Below are 26,572 nucleotides of genomic sequence, written 5' to 3'. Positions count from 1 at the left end.
AGAAGGCTGACCGCCTTTCGAATTGTGGTGCTGGAGGAGGCTCTTGAGAGTCCCCTGGACTGCAAGGAGATTAAACCTATCCATTCTTAAGGAAATCAACCCTGAGTGTTTGCTGGAAGGACAGATCCTGAAGCTGAGGCTCCAATACTTTGGCCATCTCAAGAGAAGAGAAGAGTCCTTGGAAAAGACCCTGATGTTGGGAAAGTGTGAGGGCAAGAGGAGAAGGGGGACGACAGAGGACGAGATGGATGGACAGGGTCACCGAAGTGACCAACGTGAATTTGACCCAAATCCGGGAGGCCGTGGAAGACAGGAGGGCCTGGCGTGCTCTGGTCCATGGGGTCACGAAGAGTCGGACATGACAACGACTAAACAACAACAAATGATTTACGTAGTTGAACTGGGTTCAAATCCCCATTCAGCTGTGAAATTTGCTAGCTGATTTTGGGCCAGTCATAGTCTTTTAGCTCGGCTTACCTCACATGTTTGTTGTGAGGCGAAACCAGAGACAATGAGAGCCACGTGTTCCTCATTAGTGAAACACAAGATAACAATAAATAATAAACCAATAAAGAAATACCTTAGAAGAGAGGACTGTCCTCTCTCAGTCCTTGAACTAGAGGATCGCCCTCTGTTTGGTCAACTGTCTTAGTAGTGCTTCCTTTATGCCAGGGTGGGGCAGCCACATTTTCTCGGGGCCAAATGAATTGTGTTAGAGTGAGACATGAACAAACAGACAAGCCCTGCCCTTCCCTCTCTCTCTTTCGGTTCCTGGCGTCCTCTTTTCTCTGTGGCACCCCACTTTTTAGAAAGCTGACCAAATTAGGCCAAGGATTTCCGTGAGCCTGTGGCCACGGGCTACCTGTCCCAGCTTGTTATCTTTCCCTGCATGGCAATCTCTTACCTCATATCTGTGACGTGCATGACGGCTACATCACACTGTGAGGTCTTCCCTTCCGGCACATCAAACAGGAAAATCTTGAAGTTGCTGACAACTGCGAAAGCTCTCTGCCAGCCTTTCTTCACTCCAGAAGGCTTGGGCACCTTTGAGAGGAAGGACGGTGTCACAGCAAAGCCCCCTTAGTTGCAGCCTACATTCAAGGGTTCCCTGCCACAATGCTCTCATTGTTCAAGGTAATACACTGTTGGAAGTAGACTTGGAGGTCATCTAGCCCACCCCTGCTTGGCATGTAAATTCGCACTTGCCTCAACCTCACAGGTAAGAATGAGGAACTCTCACATTCTTCTCCCCATGTGCTAGGACGGGCTGAGATTTTGCCCCATTGCCAAGGATGCTGTTTTTTGTGCAAAACCCACCAATGCAGGCAAATGAACTGTATAAAACTGGAAGGAACAGTCCTTAATTGTAGGGAGGCATGACCACTTGACACCTCCAATTGCAGTTTTCATCTGTCCTTCTGTCCTTGCTCCGAGTGCCTGCTTTATTTCTCAAGGGGAAACAATTCTGTACAAAATACAGAGACTGCTTTAAATGGAAAAGAGGCCTTTTCTTCTTCTTCTTCTTTTCACACTCAACATGGGGCAAGGAATCTCTTTTGATCAAGGCAGCGGAAACAGAAGAGAAGGAGGGCCATGGATTTATTTTGAGGCCGGATCTGCAATGCAGTGATGGGATCTCTAGCAGGCAGTGGCCCAAGTTCCTCTTAAATACATCCAGCCAAATGAGCTGGAGAGCTCGGCGGGTTGGAGGCACCTGGCTACAAAGCCATTGCATTGCGAGTCTGATTCCAGAGACAAGCCAGCTCGTGTGGCCCTGGCCAGGCTGCCCGGTCCCTGAGCAGCCCGAGAAGAAAGGAACAGTAAACTACGTCTGGGTGCCTTCTGCCTAGAAAACCCTGGAAAAGGATGACCAGAACTCAGAACTGATTGGAAGGCATACAGTACAAGACAGCACAGAACAGCCGGGGCCTGTTTCTCTCTGCTGAGCCGCTCTCTCGCCATTAAGGCCCTTCCCCTCATGCAGGAGTGGGAAATAGGGACGCCTACAGAATGCAAGTTGCCCTCTCAACCTCCTTCAGGGCCACACGCCCCTTATTAAAAATGCTTTGGGGTGGGGAAATAAACTTTTCTGAAGCTGATAAAGGCCCTTTATGCCATTTAGGAAGAAGGGGAAGCCATTTCCCATATTTTTGTTACGAGTCTTTGTAACTGGGCTGTGGTTTAAGTAACTGGGAGGGCCTTTTCTGGGCTGAGATGGCCCTTGCGGCACTAACCAATCATCCCCTCCCACCGTTGAATTCAAAGAGAGACCCCTCTCTCTGCTGAGTGTCCCTTCTTTCCCTCTCTTTAGTCTGTTGGAAGCAGAATCTGCTTGTTGTTTTGCTATTGATCTATTCACAACCGTAAGGAATGAAACATTTCTTATTCTTTTTCCTGCAAATGTCTCAGAGTGAGTTATTGAGACTAAGTACCAGTTCATGAGAAAAATGGGGACTATCTAAGGAACCTGAAGCTCTTTTCTCTGTGAGTCTCTGGGCTTCTATTGCATTAAGACAGGAAATGTTAAAAGACATTCAAAACTCAGCAACAGCTTCGACCTCATTAGCATTCCTACAGGTGCCCATGCCCTCCAAAAGTTTGTAAATTATTTGACCATGGGGACACAAAGTTATTACTAAAAAAAAAATTAAAAAGAAAAGAACAAAAATTAGGGCAGGGGTTGCAGGAAGAGTTCACAACCTGGGGAGAATGGGTGGCTCCGAGATCTCATGAGATTACTCACTCCTGTCCTCATGTTTCATCAAAATCTTGCATTTTCGAACCACTGGTTCTAGTCTAGCCCCATGAAGCCACAGGAAGATAAATTCCTTTACAGGCATGATGGGAGAGGAAGATGGGGAGGACCAGCCCTCCCACCTCCTTCTCCTTTTCCTACTTATTTAGTTAGTTCAGCAACATTTTATTCTTTTGTCCTATGGCACAGCAATGTGAAATTAAGAGTTAACAAAAACAAAATAGTAAACATTCCGACAAATCCAAGCAACATTCAAACTGGCTTAAAAGCAAAGCTTTTTTTTTAAAAAAAAATCCCTTAAAATCACTTCAAACAAAAAGGTTGTTTTTTGTTTTGATAAACAACAATTTACAAAATCATGGCAATCCCCAGCACGATCTTTCAAAACAGGAGTAGATTTACAATTTAGATGTTTATAAATTGTTAACACAAACTGGAAGCATTTTCCTTGTCTAGAATCTGCTGAAATCTGTTGCTCAAAGCAGCCGTTATTTGCCAGTTTGCTGTCTAGTCTTTTCAATTGTAAGTAATTCTTCCTCCTGCTAAGAGTGAGTGACAGAGACTGTAAGTGTCATTTAATGGGAAAAAGAGATGGACCACTTTGGGGAACTTGGAAGCTATTCAAGTAAATCCCTGCAATCCAACTGCACAGCTAGAGGAACTTAACCAGAAATTCAAAACTCCGCAACAGTTTCCTGGTCTGTTCTCAATGAGGCAGGGAGGAGAAATGGTTTACCGATAGGAATCCCTCAAAGGCAGTCCCAGTCCCATTGGTTGGGTTGACCCCCAATGTTTTCTGCAGCTGTTCAGGAGGCATGGGACAGATGGTGGCTCCTCCCGCACAGGAAACATGGCAGACAAAGTTACAGGCTGAAAAACAGAAGAGGGAGTGGAGAGGTGAGCATCCTGCTGAGAAGTCCTCTGAGCCACCGCAGAGAGCTGGCAGGAGACGTCAAACTCATGGTGTGAGGCTAATTTTGTTTAAATTAGTCATTGCTACAGTTGATTGCTTTGGAACAAATGTTTCATTGGATTGCTGGCAACATTTTAGAGCAGGCTGCGCGGCTGGCTAACACTGCTGGCTGGAGGTATTAATGGCTACTCCCCTCCTGATCCTCTATTAGTCAGAGAAGGCTGATGGGATTTGGAGTTCAACCACATCTCCATCTGGTTCCATGTTCCCTGTCCTAAATTCAGACATTTTGCTGCCTGAAGTGAAACAGGGGATAACATCCTGCCTAACCCTGGTCAAGAAAGAGACAAAGCCTAACAAGCTCGTCATCATTATCACCATCATCATAATAATATTAGAACTGCATAGCTGGAAGGGACCCTATAGATCATCAAGTCCAGCCACTGTCAGGAAAGTATAGAAGGCCTCTGGCTCTGCAACGACTAGCTATCAAGCAGTTCATTTGGACACCCATGGCGGAAAATTAAACAGCCCCCTCTCTTCAGCTTTGTGGAAATACAACAAAAGCAAATTAAAGAACTAATAATGTGCTGCTTTCTCCTGACACTTCAGTTCTGCGGCTTGAGGCAACTGCCAGCCTTCTCTAAAAATCAAACAAATCTTAGTCCTCATGTTTCTGTGTACAAATGTGCACCTAGCTGAGTGCAGCTCACACAGACGGCTACTCCCTTTCAGAGCTGTTCTCGCTCCATTGCTCCCACTCAGAAACTGAGGTCTAGTTTTGGGCTCTCTGAACACAGAGCTGGTGTTCTTTCCCCTGACACATGACACTCCCCAAACCTCCATCCCTTCCGAGAGCTTGGAAAAACGTCACTTACCCTCACAAACCAAGCCCTGACGGACCAGTCCAACCAGCAGCGATGTGCAGCGCATACACTTGGTGGGCGAAAGGAAACTGTGGGCTCTGAAGGCGTGCGATTTTGGCTGGAAAAAAGCAGTTCAAGCAAACAGGGGTGGGGGAGAGATAACGCATTTGTTTTATTTATTTATCTATAAATGAATGAATGAATGAATGAATGAATAAACAAACAAATAAATAAATAAATAAATAAATAAATAAATAAATAAATAAATAAACAAATAATACTGCTGGTTGTTGTGGGTTTTTCGGGCTCTTTGGCCAGGACAAAAGCTGTCCCCACAGCTATAAATACTCAACTATCCAAAAAACAGCAACAGAGCATGGACAAAGTTCCTACTCCTGTTCCTCTGAAGATCCCGGCCACAGAGACTGGCAAAACGTCAGGAAGAACAACCTTTAGAACACGGCCAAAGAGCCCGAAAAACCCTACAACAACCATCACATCCTGGCCGTGAAAGCCTTCGAGAATACAAATAAAACTGTTGTTGCAATTTTAACAGTGCCACAAGCTTACAACTATTCAAAAAATGCATACACACCACCCAATGGCATGGTAAAAACATCTTTCCCAACCTGACACCCACACTCATGTCTTGGGGGTGGGGGTGGATTTGTAATCTGACACCTCTGAAGGGTGCCAAGGACTCTTTAAGAACCCTATAGATAAATATCTATTTTTTAAAAGGAAGAGGAAAGGACTCGTTAAAACAGTTCAGCCTAATTCGCCCTCCATAAGATGGACAGACATTCCAGGCTATGGAGAGTCATTGTAATACTGAGAGACAAGTTGTGAAAGTTTTGAAAATTTTCCCATTTGGCCATGAAAATGTATTGGGCGATGCTGGGCTCACAACATCCTCCTAGCCAGGGCAATTCCCCCCAGGCCTGACAGGCTAATAAACCATAGCAATCTGATAAAAAGGTGCCATGAGGAAGCAGGAGGCAGGGAGGGGATTTCTGCCTCAGCTTTCTCAGTGTCTGAAAAGTTGGGCATTTTCAAAAACCAGCTCAAGACCTGGTTATATAGACAGGCCTTCCCTCCGGACACTATGTAATTCTCTTTCTTTATCTTTATCTATTCTGCTTTTGTGTTAATGTGGAATCTGTTATTTCACATTAACTGTTTTTATTACGTGTTTTGTGAGCCGCCCAGAGTAGACTACAGTATGTCTAAATGGGTGGCATATAAGCTCAATAAATAAAATAATAAATAATAAATAAATAAAAATAATATACCACAGCTGGCATAGGTCCTAAGAAGAAAAATTTCCAACTCTGGCATTAGTACCCATACAGTGCTGGAAACTCCATTTTTCTGACATAACCCACTAGCCTTAGCAAATATGTCCTCAGTTCCCCTAGAATTCACCATTAATACCTTCAGGGTGTCTCCTCTGCCCCAAAACTCAGGAGCATCACAGGAATTGCAAAACAGCTGCCTGAACTCCTCTACCACGTCCACCAGAAAAAACCGACTGTACAACCAGGGGGACCAACCAACGTATGTGGAGGTGCATGCTTTGCAAAGAGTCCCCTTCCCATGGGTGTGGCACCTGCTCGGCCCTAGAGCGTGGGAGGGGAACTCCCCTGAGCATGAACAAAGTGCTTCTTTCTTTCACACCACAAGGAGACTGGCTTGGAAGGACCCAGAAAGGAAGAACAGCACCTTTTAAAGGAAGGATGCTCAGTGCAAAACTAGACTTAAACAGAATGCAAATTATACAGAAAACGAAAGGTTCTGTATTCGAGTTCATGTTCTGTTACCATGAGAGGTCCAGCGGTGGCGTTCTCCAAAGGGGGTATTACTGCCTGGCTTGAAGACATAGACTGGGGAGCCTTTGATGAAAGACAAAAAAAAGAGAAAGATACATTGCATTGTTATTCCCCCCTCCGTCCCCAGTTTTCCTGACTTTTCTCCCGTGAGCCTAACGTGATTTATATGCCTCTCTTCTACTTCTTCACTTTATCCTTTCAACAACCCGATGAGGTAGATCAAACGGACAAACTCAGACTGGCCCAAAGTCGCCTGGTGATTTTCATGGTCCAGCAGAGATTTGAACCCAGGTCTACTATCTTGAAGCTGAACAACGGAGTGGAAGAGAAATAATCGAAATATTTTCTCCCCGCCCCTCAGCTTGCAACCAGGGCAAGAACAGGCAGTTTGCTGAGTAGGGAGATACACACGTTGTCTCCCCCCCCACACACACACACACTTCTTTTACAAAAGGACTCTAGCCCAGGTCTCCTGAGTCCCCATCCAATGCTCTAACCCAGTGGTTCTTAACCTTTGTTACTCGAATGTTTTTGAACTGCAACTCCCAGAAACTGCAACTCCCAGCACAGTTGGTGGTGAAGGCTTCTGGGAGTTGCAGTCCAAAACTCCTGAGTAACCCAAGGTTAAGAACCAGTGCTCTAACCACACTGGTTTTGTGCTATCAAAAATTTGATATTTCCCTCTCAAGGAACATAATGGGAAATATTATTTTCAAAACGCTGCAGCCAGACTTTTAATTGAGGCTGATTAGAGGGATCACATAACACAGACCTGACATTAATCCCAAATTAAATTCTGGAGCAGATTATAAAGTAGTCACTCTGCAAGCACTTTGAGAACAAGGCAGTAATGACTAAAAGCCAAGACTGCCAAACTAATCTTCCCTCCTTTTTGATTGGGTAACTACAGAATACAAATTCCAGAATCTCACAGTGGCCAGGTGAGGGAAAATCCAAGAAACTTGCTCTCCGAGCTCTGATGTGTCAGCATGGATGGAGGAAAAAATTAAATTCAGTTCATATTTAGTATATAATAATGGTGTGGTGTGAAACCAATTCTGACTTAGGGTAACCCTTTTCAGGGTTTCCCAGCTAAGAGTGGTACTCACTTCTTCTGGCCACACAGATTGCCTCTACTCAAAGAAGGCACAGTGGGGGAAATCAAACTCCTAACCTCTGGTTCTGCAGCCAGAAACATAACCCACTGATGGGGGTTAGGGGTTTTTTTGTTCCTATTGAGAGCAGAAAAAACTTGAGTTTTTCAAGATTCCAGGGGAAGGGAAAGCAGAAGAGATAGTTTTGTCCCTCCATGCCCAAAGCTAGACAGAAAAAGGTCCCGTCTCAGCAGAAATGCAACTCTGGTGGCACCAAGCCAGAACATCTCTAGTCAAAGGGGAGGACAGTCTTTTCTTCACCACCATTACAAGGAGTATTTATTGCAGGAGAGTGGAAATTTGGTACTCACGTTGGACCGCAGGCTCCTCCCCCCCTCGGGATGCAGCTGGGCCTCATCTGTGGGTTTCCAAGCCTCCGGAGGGTCTGTGAAGCCCCCAAACGCAATGGCATCCTTCTGACCAAACACAGCGACAAAGCAGATTGTTATGGGATGAGATTCAGAGTCTGCCTACCCTATGGAGCAATGTCAGTTTGAGATCCCTTCTGGCTTTGTGGTGTCTCCATCCTAGAGCATCTTAAAATTTTTTGGAGTCCTAAGTCCTTCACCAAACTCCAAAATCACAGGATTCCCAAGGAGTAAGCTGTGGGAGTTTTAAACTGGCATCAAACTGACATAACCCTGCAGCGCAGTCAGTCCCTAAACTCACACCTACAAATGTGTATGCATGCCCTGCTGCCTGGGTACACGCTAAGAGCCTTGCTGATTGTGACAATCTGGCCCTCTGTGAGCAAGATCTCATTTGATCTTGCATTCTACAATCTCTCTCTCTCTTCTGCAATACAAGCTAGAAGTATATTTCAAATTAGTTTCATGTATGTGATTCATTAATTTGCTTACTTTTGCATTGTTGCTATGGGAACTGATTAAATAAAAATTTAAAAAAATATGAATTCTGTTGCTATTTTGAAAAATTGAATTGGGGAAATCAAAAAGACAGTCCTGAACAGCAAATGTTTGTGTGACTTCCTTAACTTGAAAACTGTAAAAGCACTTGTATGAACACTGATGAGATTTGCAATCTAACAACATACGTAGGTAGGGTCCCATGTTCTTTTCTCTCTGTGTACAATCTCTTCATATGGTTTGCTTCCATAAATATCTACATTAAAGTATCAGCATTCACAGACTGTCACTGAATGTCTAAATAGCGCTGTTACAACATGTTGCCAATCGTGATTCCCCCCCCCCCGGAGTCCTTTTTGGTTCTCTGACCAACACTGTGAGACAATACAAAAATCTTAGAAAACCAGTGTGGTGGAGTGGATAGAAACATAGAATCATGGAGTTGGAAGGGGCCTATAAGGCCATTGAGCCCAACCCCCTGCTCAATGCAGAAATACAAATCAAAGGATATCCGCCAGGTCGTTGTCTAGCTTTCCCTTGACTGCCTCCAGTGTTGGAGCGCTCCCCACCTCTCGAGGTAATTGTTTTCACTGTTGTACTGCTCTAACAGTTTGTTTTTTCCTGATATAGTCGTGCCCCACTTTACGATTACCCTGCATTACAATGAATCCGCTTCACGACGATGTTTTTGTGATCGCTTTTGCGATGGTCTAAATAGGGAACCGATTTAGACCATCGCTTCAGGAACCGATTCTTCGCAAAACGATGTTTTTTAACAGCTGATTGGCGGTTTCAAAATGGCCGCCGGGTAATTAAAATGGCTCCCCGCTGTGTTTAGGGACGTATTCCTCACTATACAGACAGCGAAGTTGGCCGCCGTATGGAGGATCTTCACTGGACAGTGAGTTTTTAGCCCACTGGAACGCACTGAATGGTTTTCAATGTGTTTCAATGGGCTTTTAATTTTCGCTTTACGACGTTTTCGCTTAACAGCGATTTTCCTGGAACGGATTATCGCCATTAAGCGAAGCACCACTATATTCAACCAAAATCTGGTTTTCTGTAACTTGTCCTCATTGTTGTTTGTCCTGCACTCTGGATTGATCGAGAACAGATCCTGCCCCTCCACTGTCTGACAGCCTTTCAAGTATTTCAAAAGTGCTAACCAGTGCCGAATAGAGGGAAACTACAATCTCACTGTAGGGGGGAATGCTTCTTCCCACGGTTGCTAAGCTGTTGGCTGATTCTACAGTAGTAAACTCTCCTGGATGATGCCGCAGCTGCTTCTGAGAGGAGGAGCTACTGCCCACTCTTCCTCTTTCTCATAGTGATGGAGAGCTAACTTCAAAGCCTTCCTTTCGCCAATCCTAATGGCATTATGTAACCATTGTCCTATCTGAACTCTGTCAGCTATCTGCACACAGATGTCAACTATCTGTGAGCTTGTAAGGTTAATAAAAGAGAGTCTTCCTGGGGGCATGGTGGTAGTCTCCTTCTACCAGTTGCCCATCAGGAGCACTGCTGCGAGATATCCTTGTGCGTGTGGCTGACTTCTTTAACTTCTATTTCCCCCATTGGAAAGCATTGAACTGTCGGTTTGACAGCTGTCAAACCTGCAGTTCAATGCATTCCAATGGGGGGGGGGGAAATTCACCAAAAATTAACGAAGAGTCAGAACAAAGCCAAATTAAGTTTGCAAAAGTTTTAGAAGGTGCACTAACGATCCCAAGCATTTAAAACCATTTTTGAACATTTTAATACACTTTAAAAATAGCGAAAATGGAACATCGCTAAGTGAAACAGGGGATCTAAAACTGTCATCGCTAAGCGAGGCAAGGTCCTGAACGTCGCGATGCGAAATTTCCCCATAGGGAACATCGCTAAACGGAGTGCAAAATCGCTCCAAAAACCTCATCACTAAGCGAATACATCGTTAAACGAGGCAATCGCTAAGCGAGGCACCACTTAAGGTATTCCTTGAGTAGTTGTTTATCAATCTCCGGCTGCAATTTTGCCCCCTCCTGCTGCACTTCACATTTGTCTGGATGGTCATAATTACCATCCCTTCAATTCCTTGCGTCTTGTCTGTACTCTTTCTTTTTGCCCAGCCTTCCTTCCACTTCCTATATATGTCCTTTTTTGTTTTCGGGTCCCCTCTGAGCTTTTTGCAAAGGCACGATGGCCCTTTTGGCTGTCTCCCAAACTTTTTTCCCCTTGTTTGTAGCAGTGCCTTTAGAATTTCCTTTTTTGGAAGCTCCTTCCCTTTTTGGACTCCTTTTCTTGCTGGATCTCCTGCCATGGGACCTTATCCAAGTTCCTTAAAACTGGCTTTTTCTCCCCAATCCAGCATTTATGTACGGCTCCACTCTGCTTTGGTTCCCTCAGAAATCAAGAACTGTAGTAGAACATGGTCACTCTCACCCAGAATTCCTCTTATTTGCATTTCCTCCATCAAGCCATTTCTATTGGTTAGAATCAAGTCAAGGATAACTCATCCTCTAGTTTCTTTCTCCACTTTTTGTAGGAGAAAATTATCAGCCACACAAGCCACAAATTCCTTGGAAGGACCACACTTGGCATAATTTGCCTCCTGACATATATCCGGATAACTGAATTCTCCCATCACTACTACATGGTGCCTCCTTCCCATTTGTTTTCCAACCAATTGATCATTTTCTTCTGCAGCAGCTGCAGTCCATGGAGGCCCCGGAGGTGAAAGAGCAACAAGGAAAGGCAGAGGAGGGAGGCAGCGTACTCCAACTATCATATCCCTTTTGTTTTTCACCCCAACCACATTGATCCAGGGATTCTCCTACTACAGCTGCTCTTCATCTTTTTGTGGGGTGTGGGTTCAGTGCCTCTGCAGGCTGAGTTTCAGTCCCTCTCATATACTCCTGCAAGGCCTCCTGTTTGATTTCATCTGCTTACTGTCTGCCAGACTCCTCGTCAAGAACCTAAAAGGGGATTTGCAGTTCCATCGGGTAAGATAAGTGTTCCCTTTTGTTTTGCTCCTAACTTTGACTCTTTTCCGTGGTGCTTCCTCCACAAAATTTCCTCTCTCCTCAAAATTCTCCTCTTCTGCCTTCCCTTTTTGCTCTTCCACCTCCAGGGTCTCATTGACTGCTGCTGCTGCCCATGAATCCTGTCAATCTATACTTCATCTTCCCTTACAGCCTAAACTGTGGCTGTTCACTGCTCCCGTTCTCTCCCTTGTTCTTCTAACAGTGCCACCAGCTTGCACTTGCTGCATGTGTATGCCATGTTACACTCAGGCAAAAAGACGAACATTGCACAAACGTGCAGGTCACCACAACTGAAGTGTCCTTTCTCTCCATAACCCGTTAGCTTTTTGCTTAAACCTGTTTCTCTACGAATGCCCCTTCCTTCATTTTGTTCCCTTGATGTGGCTAATATATATCCCCAAATCCCGAAATTTTTGTTGAGAGCCTCCCCCATGAACCTCCTGTGAGCCTGCCCTGTTTGCGAGCTCCTGGCTCAGCCTCGGCTTTATTCCTCAGCTGTGCCCTTTTAGGAGTCAGCAGTCAAAAGTGGTGGACTAGGATTCTGGAGAGTTGGGTTGAAAAACCTGCTTCGTAACGAAAATTTGCTGGTAGGTGGCGGGCAATGGTAAACGACTCTGTGCACGTCCCACATAGCTCAAAAACCCTATTCAGGTCACAGTAAGTCAAAGGCATTTGACGGCATGTAACAAAAGACTTACGTTGCTGCGGAAGGAGAGGAATGGAATCAGAGGTCCCTGGTGCTTGTTGCCTATCGGATGAGCAGAGAAAACACACAGAAAGTTGGGGGATTGCTTCTGCTCTTAACCACAATAGTCACAACTTTCTCTAGCAGCTTTAGGGTTTACAACCCATGCATGATAGTCTACAGCCTTCATCTAAGCCAGTTAAGAGTCTCATACTCTAACTGGGTCACCAGTTAGAGTATGACACTGGGAGTTGAGAGAAACAAGTTCAATACCCAGCTAAGCCATGAACTCTCTAGAATGAACTAGGCCCAGTCATTCTCTCTGTTAGCCTGATCTACCTCACAGGGCTGTTGTGAGAATAAAATAAAAGTAGGTGGGATGTACAAGGAGTCAAAATAATATAGTTGATCTGTATTAACAGCCCCCCCTTTTCCCCCCCCTTTTCAAATTATCTGCCCATTCTGGGGCCACTCTGGGGGAAAAGTGTCCCCTGCAACAGGTAATAATTCTTTCAGAATTGGAGCAGCCCTGCTCCACTAAATCTCTGTTCAGAGCCCCCCCTTTCTGTCAACAGGGATGGCCCCCACCCTGAGGAAAAGGTAGACTATGGCCTCAGAGGGCAGGCCCTGAGGGTAGCCATGAAAGGCTGTTGGGGGAGAAAACTGTCTGGGCCTGAAAAATGAGGCGAATGAGCAAAACTATGAAATGTGTAGATTTGTGTTTTTTTAAGACCACAACTCTCAGAATTCCCCCATGCTGTTTCCTTAAGGAATTCTGGAAATGGTAGTCCAAAAAACAAACAAACAAACAAACAAAAAACAAAAAACAAAAAAACTAACTAACTAACTAACTAACTAACTAACTAACTAACTAACTAACTAACTAACTAACTAACTAACTAACTAACTAATTAACTAACTGCACACCTCTAAAATACTTCTGCTCGTTCCCCTGCCTATAGCCAACTCTGGATGGTATCTTACTTTCCAGAGTCCGGGCCTTCAGCTCCCCTCTCGTCTTCTCCAGCTCCAGGCGCAAAGCTCGGCTCAGCTTCTCTGCCTCCTGCAACTGGCTTTGGGACGCAGATCCAGGGTTGGGGGTGAAAGGGAAAAAAAGAAAAAGATTACTTTAGGGGTGCAAAGAAGCTCAGTGTCAAGAGAGGAGGGCCGTTCTCCATCCCAATACTCCTCAAACGAGGAGCTGCTAGTAACCACAAAAGGAGACCTACTGCTCCTGGCAGTGGTGGAGGGAGATACTCAACCCCAAAATGCTGGGGGCTGAGGCCCCTTTGCTTAGTCCATGAACTACCCGTGGCAGGCTTATGAGTCCCCTGCCGTGTTAAAGGACTATGGAAAGGGCTACCTTTGTTTTGTATTTTAACTGCAACTCCTAGAACATTTATCCTTAGTGGAGCATTCTGGGAGTGGCAGTCCAGAAAATATTCTTCCCCCATTTCTGGTTTACAACTGTTAGAAGGTTGGAAAGGTACTTGGAAAGTCCACATTCAATGTGCCATGACACTTGCTAAGCGACCTTCAACCAGCCTCTCTCTCTCTCACCATGTCTCTGATTTACCTCACACAGTAGATTTCTCTGTGGAGAACATGCAGCAGAAGAACCGAGAGCATTCTACTGAGCTCATTGGAGAAAAAGAGACATTGTGCATTCAATAATGAAATAGTGGGACCAGGAAAGAGCACAGCTGAGAGTAAGTGACTTGAATCAGAAGGAGCAGGAGAGCTGAAGAGGCCAGTTAGACTGCTAAGGCCCTTGCCAACTTGGTCTAGGTATATTTCCCAATGGTTGTGTTGAAGGGGTGAATCCACACAATGAATTCATGTATACGCAATTGAATTCATACTTTATTCTAGGATTTTGAAGATTTCGCATGTGGAGTTATATACCCAATTTAGCTGAGGAAGATATCTTGGACTTTTGTCTGAATTTGGAATCAAAATGACACTTGAACTTTGCAATTCTACAAGCAACTTCGGTATTGGTGCAGCTGAAGTCTTGGGTATGCATATTGTAGGATTTTGTCATTGTTATACAGTAACTGCTTATGATGTCTGCTATATAACTGAAGAAGAGACACATTTTGGGAAACTGTGTTTGCAAAGTTCATCAATGGATGTTTAAAGCAACTACTGTAGATGATGCTAGGTAGCAATGGCAGGCTCCTTCCTTTTCCAGCTGAAGATGCTGGCCCATCATCAGTGCTGAAGTGAGTCTAGATAGCCACTCCAGTTAGCTTCCCTCTGTGGAAAAGAGACTTTACTTTTACTTTATTTGGATTTACACCCCGCCCCTCTAGACAAGGTCTAAAGAGATGGAGCACAATCTTGCCCTTTGCCTCAAGACAGCAAAATTTCTGGGGACAGCCTCGACCACAGTGGTTGATTTTCCCATCCTGCCTTTCACACACAACATGGGTGCTGCCACATCGCACCCTCATATCTTTGCTCACCGCTCCAGTGCCACGTGGGCCACTTTCAGTTTATCCAGCTCCTCCTGAACGCCCTGCTTGGCCCGGATCTCGGCCTCCAGTGCCGACTGCAGCTCCAGCTTGGCGGAGGCCTCCACCTTTTGAAGTCGACGAGCCTTCCAGAGGGTGTCCTGCGCCAGGTAAGGAAGAAGAACAGGACAAAAAGTTTGGCTTATATTGGAACAGAACTCGGGTTGTCAACTCTGACTGGCAGCAACAGCTCTCCAGGGAATGCTGGAGGTTTTAGCAATCTCACATGCTGCCTTTATTTTGTTTGGCTGGGGGAAACCTTTCTCTGCTGGAGTGAATGTCAAATTATGCAGTGTTAACCAATAGTTCCCTCCTCCCTCTGATTTAAAAAAAACCCCAACTTCTCTGCTCGGTGCTTTTTCCCTCTCTAGAGTTTGATGTTTGTTGCTGAAAGCAGTCACGTTTGTCAGTCTGCTGTCTGATCTGTTCAACTGTATGTAAATAAATGCTTTTATTCTTTCTACTGCTAATGTCTGAGAGTGAGTTACTGAGACTATGCCAATTGAAGAATAAAAGGAGTGGACCTGAAGCTATTCTGCTCTGAGAATCCCTGTATTTCTGCTGCTCAACTAATTTAACAAGAGATTCCAAACTCTGCAACAGGGAAAACAAGGTGGTGCAGGGTGGTGAAGAGGGGGAAAGGGTCCCAGGCCCACCAGCTGATGCAAATTGGTGGGGATTGGTAAGGAAAACTGTGGCAGGGAGAAAGGAGAACCTGCATCTCTCCAAGACATCTTAGACCAGGTAGGACTCTTACTGGAGTTTTTGGTCCAGGGCTCTGGGAGCCCGCCTGCTTCAGAGCCTCCACTTCTTCCATCATGCGGTTGGCCATGGCCTGCAGGTAGCCCCGAGACTCCTTCTCGTCGCTCACCCTAACAGAGGAGTAAACAGGTAGGCAAAACTCAAGGGCTGGAGATCCAGCACACATAATGGCGTAGTACTGTGGATGGGGAATATGGGGTCCTCTGTACTTTTTCTCCCGTCATTCCTCACCAATTAGCTAAGCTGCCTAGGGCTGATAGGCAATGCCACCCAGCAACATCTGGAAGGCCACCCTCTCACGCTCCTCCAGCTGCATCAGGAAGGGCTTTATTATTACCCATATTTCAAAAGATATACCAGACATCAAAAGAAAAGAAAAAAGAAAAAGGACATTTTAATACTAAAGCTATCAATACTAAAATATAGAGTAAACTAAATATTGATTAAAATATAAACTAAGCACCAATCAATTAAAAATGATTGAAAATCCAACAAAAAGATATTGCTGTCACCAAATCCCTTCCGTTCCCTTCAGCTGCAGACTAATTTACAGGTTTCCCTAAATAAAAAAGATAATGTCTTGCTGGCAGAAAGATAACAGAGTGGGATTCCATCTACAGTGGTGCCCCGCATAGTGACGATAATCCATTCCGGATAAATCGTCTCTATCCGGAAACGTCGCTATACGGAACGAAAAACCCCAGCAAGGCACCACTGTATGCTCAGAGCAATAGGTCACCATCATGCCTCAGCTCCTGGTCAACCCACACCCTGGGGGTGCTCACCACTGCAAGAGGTCTGCAATCTGCATCTGCCAGTTGGCAACAGCTGTCTTGTCTGCGTCCGAGGTGGCCCACTCTCGCTCATGATGCGGATGGTTAGTGCCAAGGCAGCCCACCTGCAAAAGTCATTCATACCTGTAAGGCTCCCTTTCAGAGGAAGTGAAATGGACGCCAGCCGGAGAAAAATACTCTCCATTATGTTTTAGGATCTAAATTCCATGGCTAGTTCCAATGAGAGTTTAGACCCATTGCCTCAAATGCTGTATGGTTAAACCAACACAGAATAAAAATCTCTTTGACTGGAATTAAAATGCCTTTTAAACTGTTTGTAATATGAACATTTAATGGTCTTTTAACATCGCAATGCACTGTGGCACCTGTTTTTTAATTCATGCTGTGAGTCACTCTGAGTCCGGATGCTAGCAGAAAGGTGGGATGGTAAAATAAAATAGTTAGAACTCACAACTGTTTTTAGGCCTCAGTGTATAGAGTACCAAGAGTTTTAAAAGCAAACACTCAATAGTCAGCCATTTTACATTTCAGATTTATTGGCAGCTACCAGGGTTACAAATCTTCTTGGCGTTGGCAGTTACAGTTTAGCAAGTGTTAAGAACGGTGAGTTTTAAAATGCATGTGCTCATTTCTACAGTCTCCACAGTCCAGAAATCCAAGCCGTTGTATGAATCCCAAACACCAAACCAACCCAAAGTGGGTCTTTTGTAAAGCTAATGGATCTTAATTTTCCATTCAGGATGAACACACTCCAAAATACTTTGCCTTGCAATGGGGACAGCTGACAATAGATACCTCCACCTCCCACAATACTCCCTCAGTTTGCTTCTCTTCTCGAGGGCCATGCTAACTGACGGAGACTCCAACTAGCGCACTTTTCCTAGCCCAGAAGAAGCCCAAAGGGTGTTGCAGATGAGGCCAGAGCCTTAAATCCTTCTCCTGCTGATGTGTACAGAAACTGCAGTGACAGCCATGGCCAATCAAAGACCAATCAAAGACTCTCAGGGCTCCTGAACATAGCAGCACATTCAAAAAGTTTGAGCATACTTACTTGGTCCAGTAAGTGCAGGGTGGTCTGGCTCCTGTCTACATTCTGCTCTTTCAGATCAAGGTTCTGTCGCCTGCGCAAGGAAGACCAATTAGGGAAAGAAAGAGAAAGGTGAGATTTCATCTCCCAAATCCCTTCTTGAAGCCAGGAAGAGAACCTGGGCGTTTGGAATCAAGAGTGTGTCTACCCTGTTTCCCTGAAAATAAGACCCAACCTGAAAATAAGCCCTAGTAGGATTTTTCAGGATGCTCGTAATATAAGCCCTACCTCAAAAATAAGCCCTAGTTAAGTGAAACCTCGCCCTCCACCCTTGTGCAGCAACCAGAAGATGACATGCCTGTATTTGAATAAACATAGATTGTTGTACATGAAAAAAATATGAAACATCACCTGAAAGTAAGCCCAACTGCTTTTTTTGGAGCAAAAATTAATATAAGACCCTGTCTTATTTTCGGGGGAGCACAGTACACTAGACACTTAGAGCAGTTTGATTCAGCATTGCACTGTTACAGCAGTCCGATGGGACTTGTTCTGGCTCTGTATTAGGTCATGCTGGGCTATGTAGTTTGGGGGGGGGCGGCTTAGAATTTGGTGCAGCCATGGAGGGAAGCGCACAAGGGCTCTGTAGGGTAGATGTCCAAAATCCTTTGCCTGACTACCAATCCCAGGATTGCCCTATGATGAAGTCATGACAACAGAGGTGGAATCAAACTGCTATAACTATGCCACGCAGCTAACAGCCCCCTCTTTGCTGCTCTTGCACATGCTGGCTGAGGCAGATTCTGGGAGCCAAAAAAAACCCCAACACATAACTTTTCCCGGCTCTGCAACCTGCACCTCCTCCCCGCATTTAAAAAAAAGAAAGAGGCGTCCACTTTGCCCCTGCCCACCGCCTAGGGGGAGTGCTGGTGGTTTGGAAGAGGTCCTCCTTCTGCCTCGCCCTCCCTTTTTCCCCTCCTCACCTCTCAACCCTGGCTGCCTCCAGTTGCTCCCGAAGCTGAGCCATCTCTGCCTGCATCGCCTCCTGCTGCCTCTCCCTTGCTTTCAGCAGCTCCCGTAAGCCCCGCACCTCTTCCTTGGGGGTGCAGGAGGCATCCACCGACCGCCGGGAGCCGGAGCCACGGAGGAGAGGTGTGCTCTGTTTGCCCTGCAGGAGCGGCAAAGCCATTGCAAGGGGTTGGCTCACTGGGCACGCTGGGCATGCGACGATTGTTGCTCACCATGGGGGTGTCCCCAGACACTTCCACCACCACCCCACCCCCATCCTAGGCACTTACTTTCAGGTCTTCTAACTCCTGCTTCAGTCTCCTTAGCTGGTGCTCAGACCTCTCCTTCCCCTTCCGCTGCTTGGAGACTTCATTGACCAAACCCTCAATCCGAGCTTCCAGCTACAGAGGGGGGCAAACACCTTTTTCTCAGCCTGGAACAGCATCTGAGCCGCCACCATGCACAACCCACCCTTTTCCACTGGGATAGCCAAGGAATTCCACGGCCAGATACAAACGTTGGACCCTGGAGACTCCAAATGCTCCAGTGGGCCAACAATTAGGCCCTCCAAGAGCCGGGTCTGGTTCATAGGCTGGAGGTTTCCTTCCCTTCCTCAGTCAACAACAACCAACAGTAAAAATATTACAAAGCTAGACAGTAAAGAAAGCTGACAGGGGGGAAAACCCTGATTTGTTTGAAATGTGTTTGAAATACAGTATGGTGCTGGAGAATACCTTTGTGGATACTCTGGACTGCCAGGAAGATGAACAAATGGGTCCTAGATCAAATCAGGCCTAAACTATCCATGGAGGCAAAACTCTTGAAACCGAGGCTGTCCTGCTTTGGATACATCAGGAGAAGGAAATATTTACTGGGGAAAACAATAATCCTGGGATAGGTTTTGGGCAGTAGGAGAAGAGGAAGAGCAAATGAAAGACAGACTGACTCCCTAAAAGAAACCACAGGTAGCTGAGCAGGACTGTTGAGGACAGGACATTTTGGAGATTGCTCATTCATGGGTTCGCCATAAGGCAGGGGTAACTTGACAGCCCACAACACCGAACAACAACAAAAATGACAAAGAGTCTTGTGACACACACACACACACACACACCAAAATCCCAACAAGATTTATTCGACATAAACTTGCATGGACTGAACCCCACTGCTTCAGACACATATCCTGGAGAAAAGAGGTTAAAATACGACAACAAAAGAAGTCTGCAGTTCATGAAGGAGTAGAAAAAAATAAAACTTGATAGGACTGAAGTTTTCACAAAATTATTTGTCATTTCTGCTGTAACAGACCAACACAGCTGCCTTTCTAGAACTGATCAACTGCAGTTTGTTTGTGGCGGGGGGGGGGAATCTTTCCTAGCTCTGCCCCGGAGGTGCTGGGCAATGAACTTGGGACCTTTTGTATGCAAAACATTAAATGGGCATCCCCTTTCTTAGGCCAGGCATCGTTCTTGCAAGCCCTCTTCCCTCTAGAGTGGACCCTCGACTTACAGACTTTTCGAGTTACAGACTTCTCTGGCTGCAAAATTTAGGTTCGACTTGCAGCCTGAGAATCGACCTACAGACCAGAAAAAAAACAAAATGGAACAAAAACGGCCCGTTACGGCATTAATCGGTTTTCAATGCATTGTAGGTCAATGGAAACTCAACCTACAGACTTTTCGACCTGCAGCCACTGTTCCAATACGGATTAATTGCGTAAGTTGAGGGTCCACTGTACTGGTATGTATTTGTGAAGGTTTTTTCACTGCCTGCCTATATGCTCACTTTTGCCCTGCAGTTGTCTAGCTCCTTCTGGTCTCAAACCTAACAGGGTGATCATTATTTTATATCTGTTTTCAATTACTAGGGGGGAAAATCAATAAAGAAATAACGAAGTTGCCAACAGGTCAAGAAGAGCTCAGCTGGGGAAGGAAGGGAAAACGGCTGGCTGGGCACCCCAAGATGCTCTGATGTTGATGTGGGAGGCATGCATGCTATAGAAAAGTTGCATCAGCTTCACATTCAGCTGTTGATCTTCTAGAGAGGTCAGGAACTAGCAGCCCACAGCTTAAGTGCATGGCTTTGCAAATCCAGTGAACAAACTTCTTAAGATGAGACCCACAAAAGGCAAATCCAGAAGAGAGCATTTTTGTGATATCTTTATACAGTGGTGCCCCGCATAGCGATCGCTCTGCTGAGCGAAGAAATTGCTTTGCGATGGACTTTTTGCCATCGCAAAAGCGATCGCTTTGCGATGGTCCCTATGGGGTATTTTCGCTTTGCGATGATTGCAGGGAAGCGATCATTGCAAAGCCTCCATTTTCGGCCAGCTGATCGGCATTTTTAAAAATGGACGCCGGGGGGGAAATGGCCACCTGCTGTATTTAGGGACGGATTCCTCCCTTTAGAGGCACCGAAAATGGCTGCGCTATGGAGGATCTTCGCTTAAAGGTGAGTTTTAATCCCATAGGAACGCAGTAATCACGTTTTAATGCGTTTCTATGGGCTTTTTTTATTTCGCTTAGCGACGTTATAGTTCTGCAGTGATTTTTGCAGAACGAATTAACATTGCTAAGCGAGGCACCACTGTATAGGAAGGACTCTATGGGCTAGTGCTACACCCTGCTGTGCAAGGCAGTTGTCATTGGTATACAGTACTTAATCCCCATCATCACCGTCTTAGAAATGCAGAGTTGGAAGGGGTCCTATGGATCATCAAGTCCAGCCCCTTTTAAGGATGCACAGTGAGGAATCCAACTCCTGACCTCTGCCTCCACGGCCAGGTGCCTAAATGACTGAGCTATCCAGCAGATTATGACGGGAGGGGACGAAAGCTAAAAAAAAGTTGTTTCTGGGGCCAATATCCTGTTGCTAGTCTCAAGCAGAGTAGATCCATTGGCTGGAATCCTGTTGCTTAGCATAGCAAGTCACAAGTAAGGTAGGTTTCTTTGATTTAAGGTACCCCCTGAATCAGAGTAAATACCGTCTCAAGGGGTTACTCTAGCAGCAGTTTTCTACATTAAGCAACAGGATTCCAGCCACTGAATCAATGGCCAAATGACAAAGTCGACACTTACGTCAATTCCATTGAACTGAGCTGGGACTCAGTGCTCCCTGGGAGTTGTAGTTCTTTGGCAGGCACCCTCTATAGAGCCTAATGGGCAGAGAAACTATGGCTACCAGCGAATTTCATACCCAGGAGGGCCTGGCCGCTGCTGGTTGGTCACATTATGGGGAAGGGCTGACTGACAGCAGGATGTTGGGAGTCATAGGTTGAAATCCTGTTGCTTGCCATAGCAACTAGAGTAGGCTCACATCTGTTGGGATTTGGTGAGTAAACACCTCTGTATATTCAACCGAGTCAATAGGTAAACTCTAGTTGTGACTTAATTATGTAAAGCAACAGGATTTCAGCCATAGTCTCCCTAGCCATTAGGCTTTACAGAGTTGCTTCCCAAAGAACTACAACTCCCAGGAAGCACTGCAGCATTGGAGGTAAATACTGTAACCTGAAAGCCATTCTCTAGGGGGCAAGACCCAGAAGTCTGCAGATTTGCATTGGAGCACACCACTAGTCAGGATACCTGCTTTACATGTAAAGGCTTTCAGATACAACCCCACATAGCAACTCAGATCCGAGCTTTAAAAAAAAATCCTCTTGCCAAGAATGCCAGAGAGCCACTGCTGGTCAGTTTTGACAGAAATGAGCAGGATGGAGGAAGAGTCCGATTCATGGACAAGCGGATTAACAAGGTGTCAGGCAACCCCCAAATTGCCATACCTCACCAACAATGTGCCTTCTGAACTCTATTACCGTATTTGCCAGCATACAAGGCAACTGGCCATATAAGACGACCCCCCCAACATTTCCACTCAAAATATAGAGTGGATGGCTCTGCTGTGGCAGCGGCTGCCCGGGGCTCTGCCCAGGCCCGCCCTGGAAGTTCATGGCCAGCAGGGAGGAGGGCGAGGAAGAGGGGAAGCGACTGGGTGGGTGGTGGGAGGAGAAGGGGAAGCGGGCGGGGGGCGGGTGAGCGAGCGCACCGCTGGCTGAGCAGCGCAGAGCGGCAGGCAGCCTGGTGGTGGGCTCTGGCCGCTCAGGCATGGCCGGCTCTGCTTCCCTCCCTCCATCCGGACTGACTGCCTGCCTGCCTGCCTGCCTGCCTTCCTCCCCAGGCAGTGCAGCCCTGCGTCACTCACTCAACGGCGGCGGCAGCAGCTCCTTCCTGGCCCAAATGAAGTGCACCCGGCATACAAGACGACTCCCCCACTTGGAGGCATGTTTTTTGGGCCAAAAAAGTCATCTTGTACGCCGGCAAATACGGTAATCAGCAAACCAAAGCAAGGAAATATGTATTCTGCAGGGCTGCAAAACCTAATTGAAGGCCTTTGAATTCTTAAGGCAGCTCCACTTCTAACTGCCAAGTCATCAGTTTCCTAACTTGGGATAGAAAAGAAGAGAAGGGACTAAGGAAGGGGAGAAGGCAGGAGGATGTCCGTGTGCAGCTACCTACCTCCTTGCGTCCACTTTCACTGCGGGCAAGCTCCTTGCGCAGCCCCTCCACCCGCCGCGCTGCTGCCTCCGTCTCCTCCAGCCTCTCCCTCAGCTGCCTCGAGTGTCTCAACAGCTGGGCCCGCAGTTCCCCGCACTTGGCCTCGGCGCTGCGCAGTTCCTCGGCCGTCTCCTTCTGCCGGAGCTGTTCTTCCTGGAGCTCCCAGGCCTGAGCGCGAAGCTGCTCCTGGGCTTCGGCCAGATCCTGTCCCATAAAGAAAACTGTTTTCACCATTGCTTCTGTGTCGCTGGGAGGCAGAGATGGGGGGGTGGGAATGCTAGATTGGGCCTGCCATTTCTAGAAAACTTCAGCCAGTTTGAACAATCCTGGGACCTGGAGTCTTCCTATTCCTGGCAGGCTCTGATGGCTAGCAATCTTAGCTGCAGACTCCCTGAACGAGACATCCTTTCAGGTCCCCCTCCAACTGTATGATTCAATCTAGAGCAGCTCTCACCCAAACAGATGCATCATCCATTCTTGCTGAGAGGGGGGGATGGGGACGGAGCTGTCATTTGAAACATTTGGATGGTACTGGCTTAGAATCGGCTGATCCAGAGAATTCAAGTTACTAGAGCAGAGTCTGTTGGTTTTCCTCCAAATATTCAAAATCTCAAAAGAGGTCTTTGGCCTTGTAAAAGAAAGCAGGTTTCTAGTTCTCATTTCTGACAGTGTTGCTTTTAACTGACTGGCTGTTTTCAGTGCAAGATCCCTTCATTTTTCTACTTATATTTAAAGTAAGTTAAGAATCTTTTGTGGTGGGGGGGGCAGGAAGAGAAAGGAATAGGCAAATCTCAACCCTTACGATGAGTCTATTTCAGTGAGTAACCAAGGTGTCAGTCTCAGCCTCACCTGGAAATGGGGACGCCCATGCTGATTAAGAGTGATGACTGCTGAGCATTTTCAATTGTCAAACAACACACAATTGTATATGTTATTGTTATATAAAATTTTATCATATCTATTATTTACAATTATATAAATGTGATAAAATTAATATTTACCATAACTGACAAATTTGACACATAGAACCTGGATCAAAACCTTACAGTTTCAGACACCTTCTCCCCTCTTGACACAAGAACTGTGACTCGTCAGCTTTATCTGGACTGTAAACGTTTAACAAGGAACTGAAGGAAATCCCATCGCTATTACTGATCAGGGATCCGTGCTATTGCTGATCAGTGATAGCACTGAGAGTGTGCTTAGTATATCCTATCCAAAAGGGCCAAGCACGACGGCCTCTACCTAGGAGCATCCCTGCACAAGCACCCCCCCCAACCAGCGTACAAGCTGGGCCGTACTTTTGCAAACTTCCACCCTCACCCAAACACGAGGCTGCTACTCCTCTTCTTCTTGTGCACCCCCCCTTTGGAGTTCCCTTCCTTCTCGGCTGCCCCCACCCCTGAATGTGTTAGAAGAGGTCATCCTTGTTCCTGCGAAAGGACGAGAGAGCTCTCTTCAAACAGGCAGTGGCTTTCTTGGACCAAAAACTGGAGCCAAGCTGCTAGGAGACCAGAGACAGAAAGGTTTTTATTTTGGATCTACAGTTCCCACAATGCCACAGGCAGCCGAGCCAATGGGATTCTGGAAGCAGCAGTCCAAAAAAAAAAACAACACAACATGTTTCTCATTTCTTCACGGGACCTGGTGCAGGATGCTGGACCCAGGTGACTTTCTGTACCTGGAGGGCCTCACTCTTTTCCTGTTCCAGAAACTTCACACGCTCCTCCAAGGTCTTCACTTGCCCCGATGCCACCCTGTCCAGCTGCTGCCTTTGGGCCCTGTCAGTCTCCAGCTGGTTCTCTGTCAGAAAAGAAGAACAGAAGGTGTTCAGCAGGCCCCAGAGGCTGGCAGACATTCATCTCTTTCCCGGGCAACTCCCCAAATGCCCAAGTCGGCATTGGCACTGGCTGGGACTCCCACCTCCAGATGCAAATGCGCTGTCCTCTAACCCAGTGGTAGCCAAACTTGGGTAACCGCAGATGTTCTTGTACTTCAATTCCCAGAAGCCTTTGCCACCAACTGTGCTGGCCTGGGTTTCTGGGAGTTCTAGTCCAATAATACCTGGCTTGCCCAAGGTTGGGAGCCACTGCTCTAGCCCCAGACATGAGGAATCAGCCACTCTTACTCAGAGGGGAGAGAAAGGACATTTTGCACATGGTCAGGTCAGTTTATTAGCAGCGCCAAGACAAAGGCAACTGGTTCTCTGTCACATTTTAACCTGGTTTAGGATGAGACGCATGGCTTGAACACCTGCTCATACAGTGGTGCCTCGCTTAGCGACCTTAATCCGTGCAGCAAAAATAGCTGCTAAGCGATTTCGTCGCTAAGCGATATTAAAAAGCCCATAGAAATGCATTAAAACCTGTTTAATGCGTTCCTATGGGCTAAAAACTGACCTTAAAGCGAAGATCCTCCATACAGCGGCCATTTTCACTGCCTCTTAAGCAAGGAATCCGTGCAAAAACACAGCGGGCGGCCATTTTTTTTTTACCCGGCAGCCACTTTGGAACTGCCGATCAGCTGTTAAAAAATCATTGCTTTGCGATGATCAGTAAGCGAAACAGGGAACCGATCATCGCAAAGCAAAAAAAAAAAACCTCACCGGAAACATTGCAAAGCGATCGCTTTTGTGATCGCAAAAAGTTCATCGCTATGCGGTTTTGTCGCTAAACGGAGCGCCCGTTAAGCGAGGCACCACTGTACTTGCTTCCCACACCCTTTCGGAAGGCCTCTTATACTAAGAATAAAGAAGTCCCCACAAATCTACAGGAACTCTGATACTCTGAGTCCCTCTTTTCCATTTTTCTTTTTTAAAGGGGCTTCACCACTGGGGGCACTCACCACCTGGCTTCACTCTTTATTGAGTTATTTTATGGATTATATGGACAGCTGGCTTTTCTTTCAATTAGGACAAGAGGCATCACATGTGGCTGCCCTCCCTCTCCAACTGTCCCCTCACAACTGCCCCCTGCAAGGAAGGCGAAGCCAAAGAGGTTCAGAGAACATCCCAGGAAGATTATCCAGTGAGTTTCACCTCCCAGTGGACAGAATTTCAGTTGAAAATTCCTAACATTAGAGGAAGAAGAACCTGGAACTTTTGGGAGTTTTTACAACCTTGAATGCTGCCTTTAGTAGGTTTGGCTGGGAGGAACCTTTCTGGGCTGGGGTGTCTGTCAATTTATCCAGCACTAGCCAATTGTCCCCTTCTGTCTCTGAAATCAAAAGAGAGCCCCAACTCTCGGCTCAGTGTCTCTTTCCCTCTTTTTTGTCTGTTGGAAACAGACAGCGAGTCTGTTGAAGTCTGTTTTCCGAAAGCAGTCATGTTTGTCAGTTTGCTGTTTGATCTGTTCAATTGTAAGTAATGAAAGGATAGTTTACTTACCAGAACTATGGTTCTTTGAATGGATCTCTGAATTCACACTAATGGGTAACCTTCTGTGTAAACACGAATCTTTGGAACCTTACAGAGCTAAAAATCCAGAGATCATTAGAGGGCCCACCTTCCCACATTGCCTGTTTCCACTTCTAATGGCCCTTCCTCAGCTCCCCAACTGCCACTAAGAAGCAGTGTGACAAGAGGGAATGAGGGAAGGATGTGTGAATTCACGAAGATCTACTCAAAGAACCATAGTTATAGTATGGGTCCAGCCAGACAGATGGTGGAGGAAGGGCATGGAAGCTGGCTCGGAGCCAAAGTCCGGGTGCAAGGAGGAGTCTCAGGGCCGTGTGGTGGTGGAGGTGGCATCCAATGATCATGGTGTAGCCCAGGATGCTTAGGTTCCAGGGCCAAAGACATTCTGGAATTGAGGCGATGCCAC

At 46.3% G+C, this 26,572-nt stretch overlaps 1 protein-coding gene across 1 annotated transcript in view; it reads right to left on the bottom strand.

Annotated features, from left to right (window-relative positions):
- CDC42BPG (CDC42 binding protein kinase gamma) overlaps nucleotides 1-26,572 on the bottom strand; it is a 101,408-nt gene that overhangs the window by 12,796 nt on the left and 62,040 nt on the right. Inside the window, exons 12-27 of the mRNA XM_078382022.1 lie at nucleotides 24,433-24,554; nucleotides 22,713-22,955; nucleotides 18,489-18,599; nucleotides 18,174-18,358; nucleotides 17,215-17,284; nucleotides 16,155-16,267; nucleotides 15,365-15,479; nucleotides 14,560-14,708; nucleotides 13,076-13,164; nucleotides 12,105-12,154; nucleotides 8,664-8,666; nucleotides 7,829-7,933; nucleotides 6,355-6,426; nucleotides 4,547-4,652; nucleotides 3,492-3,625; nucleotides 905-1,044 (exon numbers count right to left, since the gene is read on the bottom strand). Of these exons, the coding sequence (XP_078238148.1) occupies nucleotides 905-1,044; nucleotides 3,492-3,625; nucleotides 4,547-4,652; nucleotides 6,355-6,426; nucleotides 7,829-7,933; nucleotides 8,664-8,666; nucleotides 12,105-12,154; nucleotides 13,076-13,164; nucleotides 14,560-14,708; nucleotides 15,365-15,479; nucleotides 16,155-16,267; nucleotides 17,215-17,284; nucleotides 18,174-18,358; nucleotides 18,489-18,599; nucleotides 22,713-22,955; nucleotides 24,433-24,554 (1,807 nt within the window). The remainder of the gene's footprint in view (nucleotides 1-904; nucleotides 1,045-3,491; nucleotides 3,626-4,546; nucleotides 4,653-6,354; nucleotides 6,427-7,828; nucleotides 7,934-8,663; nucleotides 8,667-12,104; nucleotides 12,155-13,075; nucleotides 13,165-14,559; nucleotides 14,709-15,364; nucleotides 15,480-16,154; nucleotides 16,268-17,214; nucleotides 17,285-18,173; nucleotides 18,359-18,488; nucleotides 18,600-22,712; nucleotides 22,956-24,432; nucleotides 24,555-26,572) is intronic.

Source organism: Pogona vitticeps, chromosome 15 (assembly GCF_051106095.1).
Source record: "Pogona vitticeps strain Pit_001003342236 chromosome 15, PviZW2.1, whole genome shotgun sequence".
In the NCBI taxonomy this organism is placed as follows: Eukaryota; Metazoa; Chordata; class Lepidosauria; order Squamata; family Agamidae; genus Pogona; species Pogona vitticeps.
The sequence above is the reverse complement of the archived record's forward strand: the minus strand, read 5'-3'. Positions and strand labels throughout refer to the sequence as shown.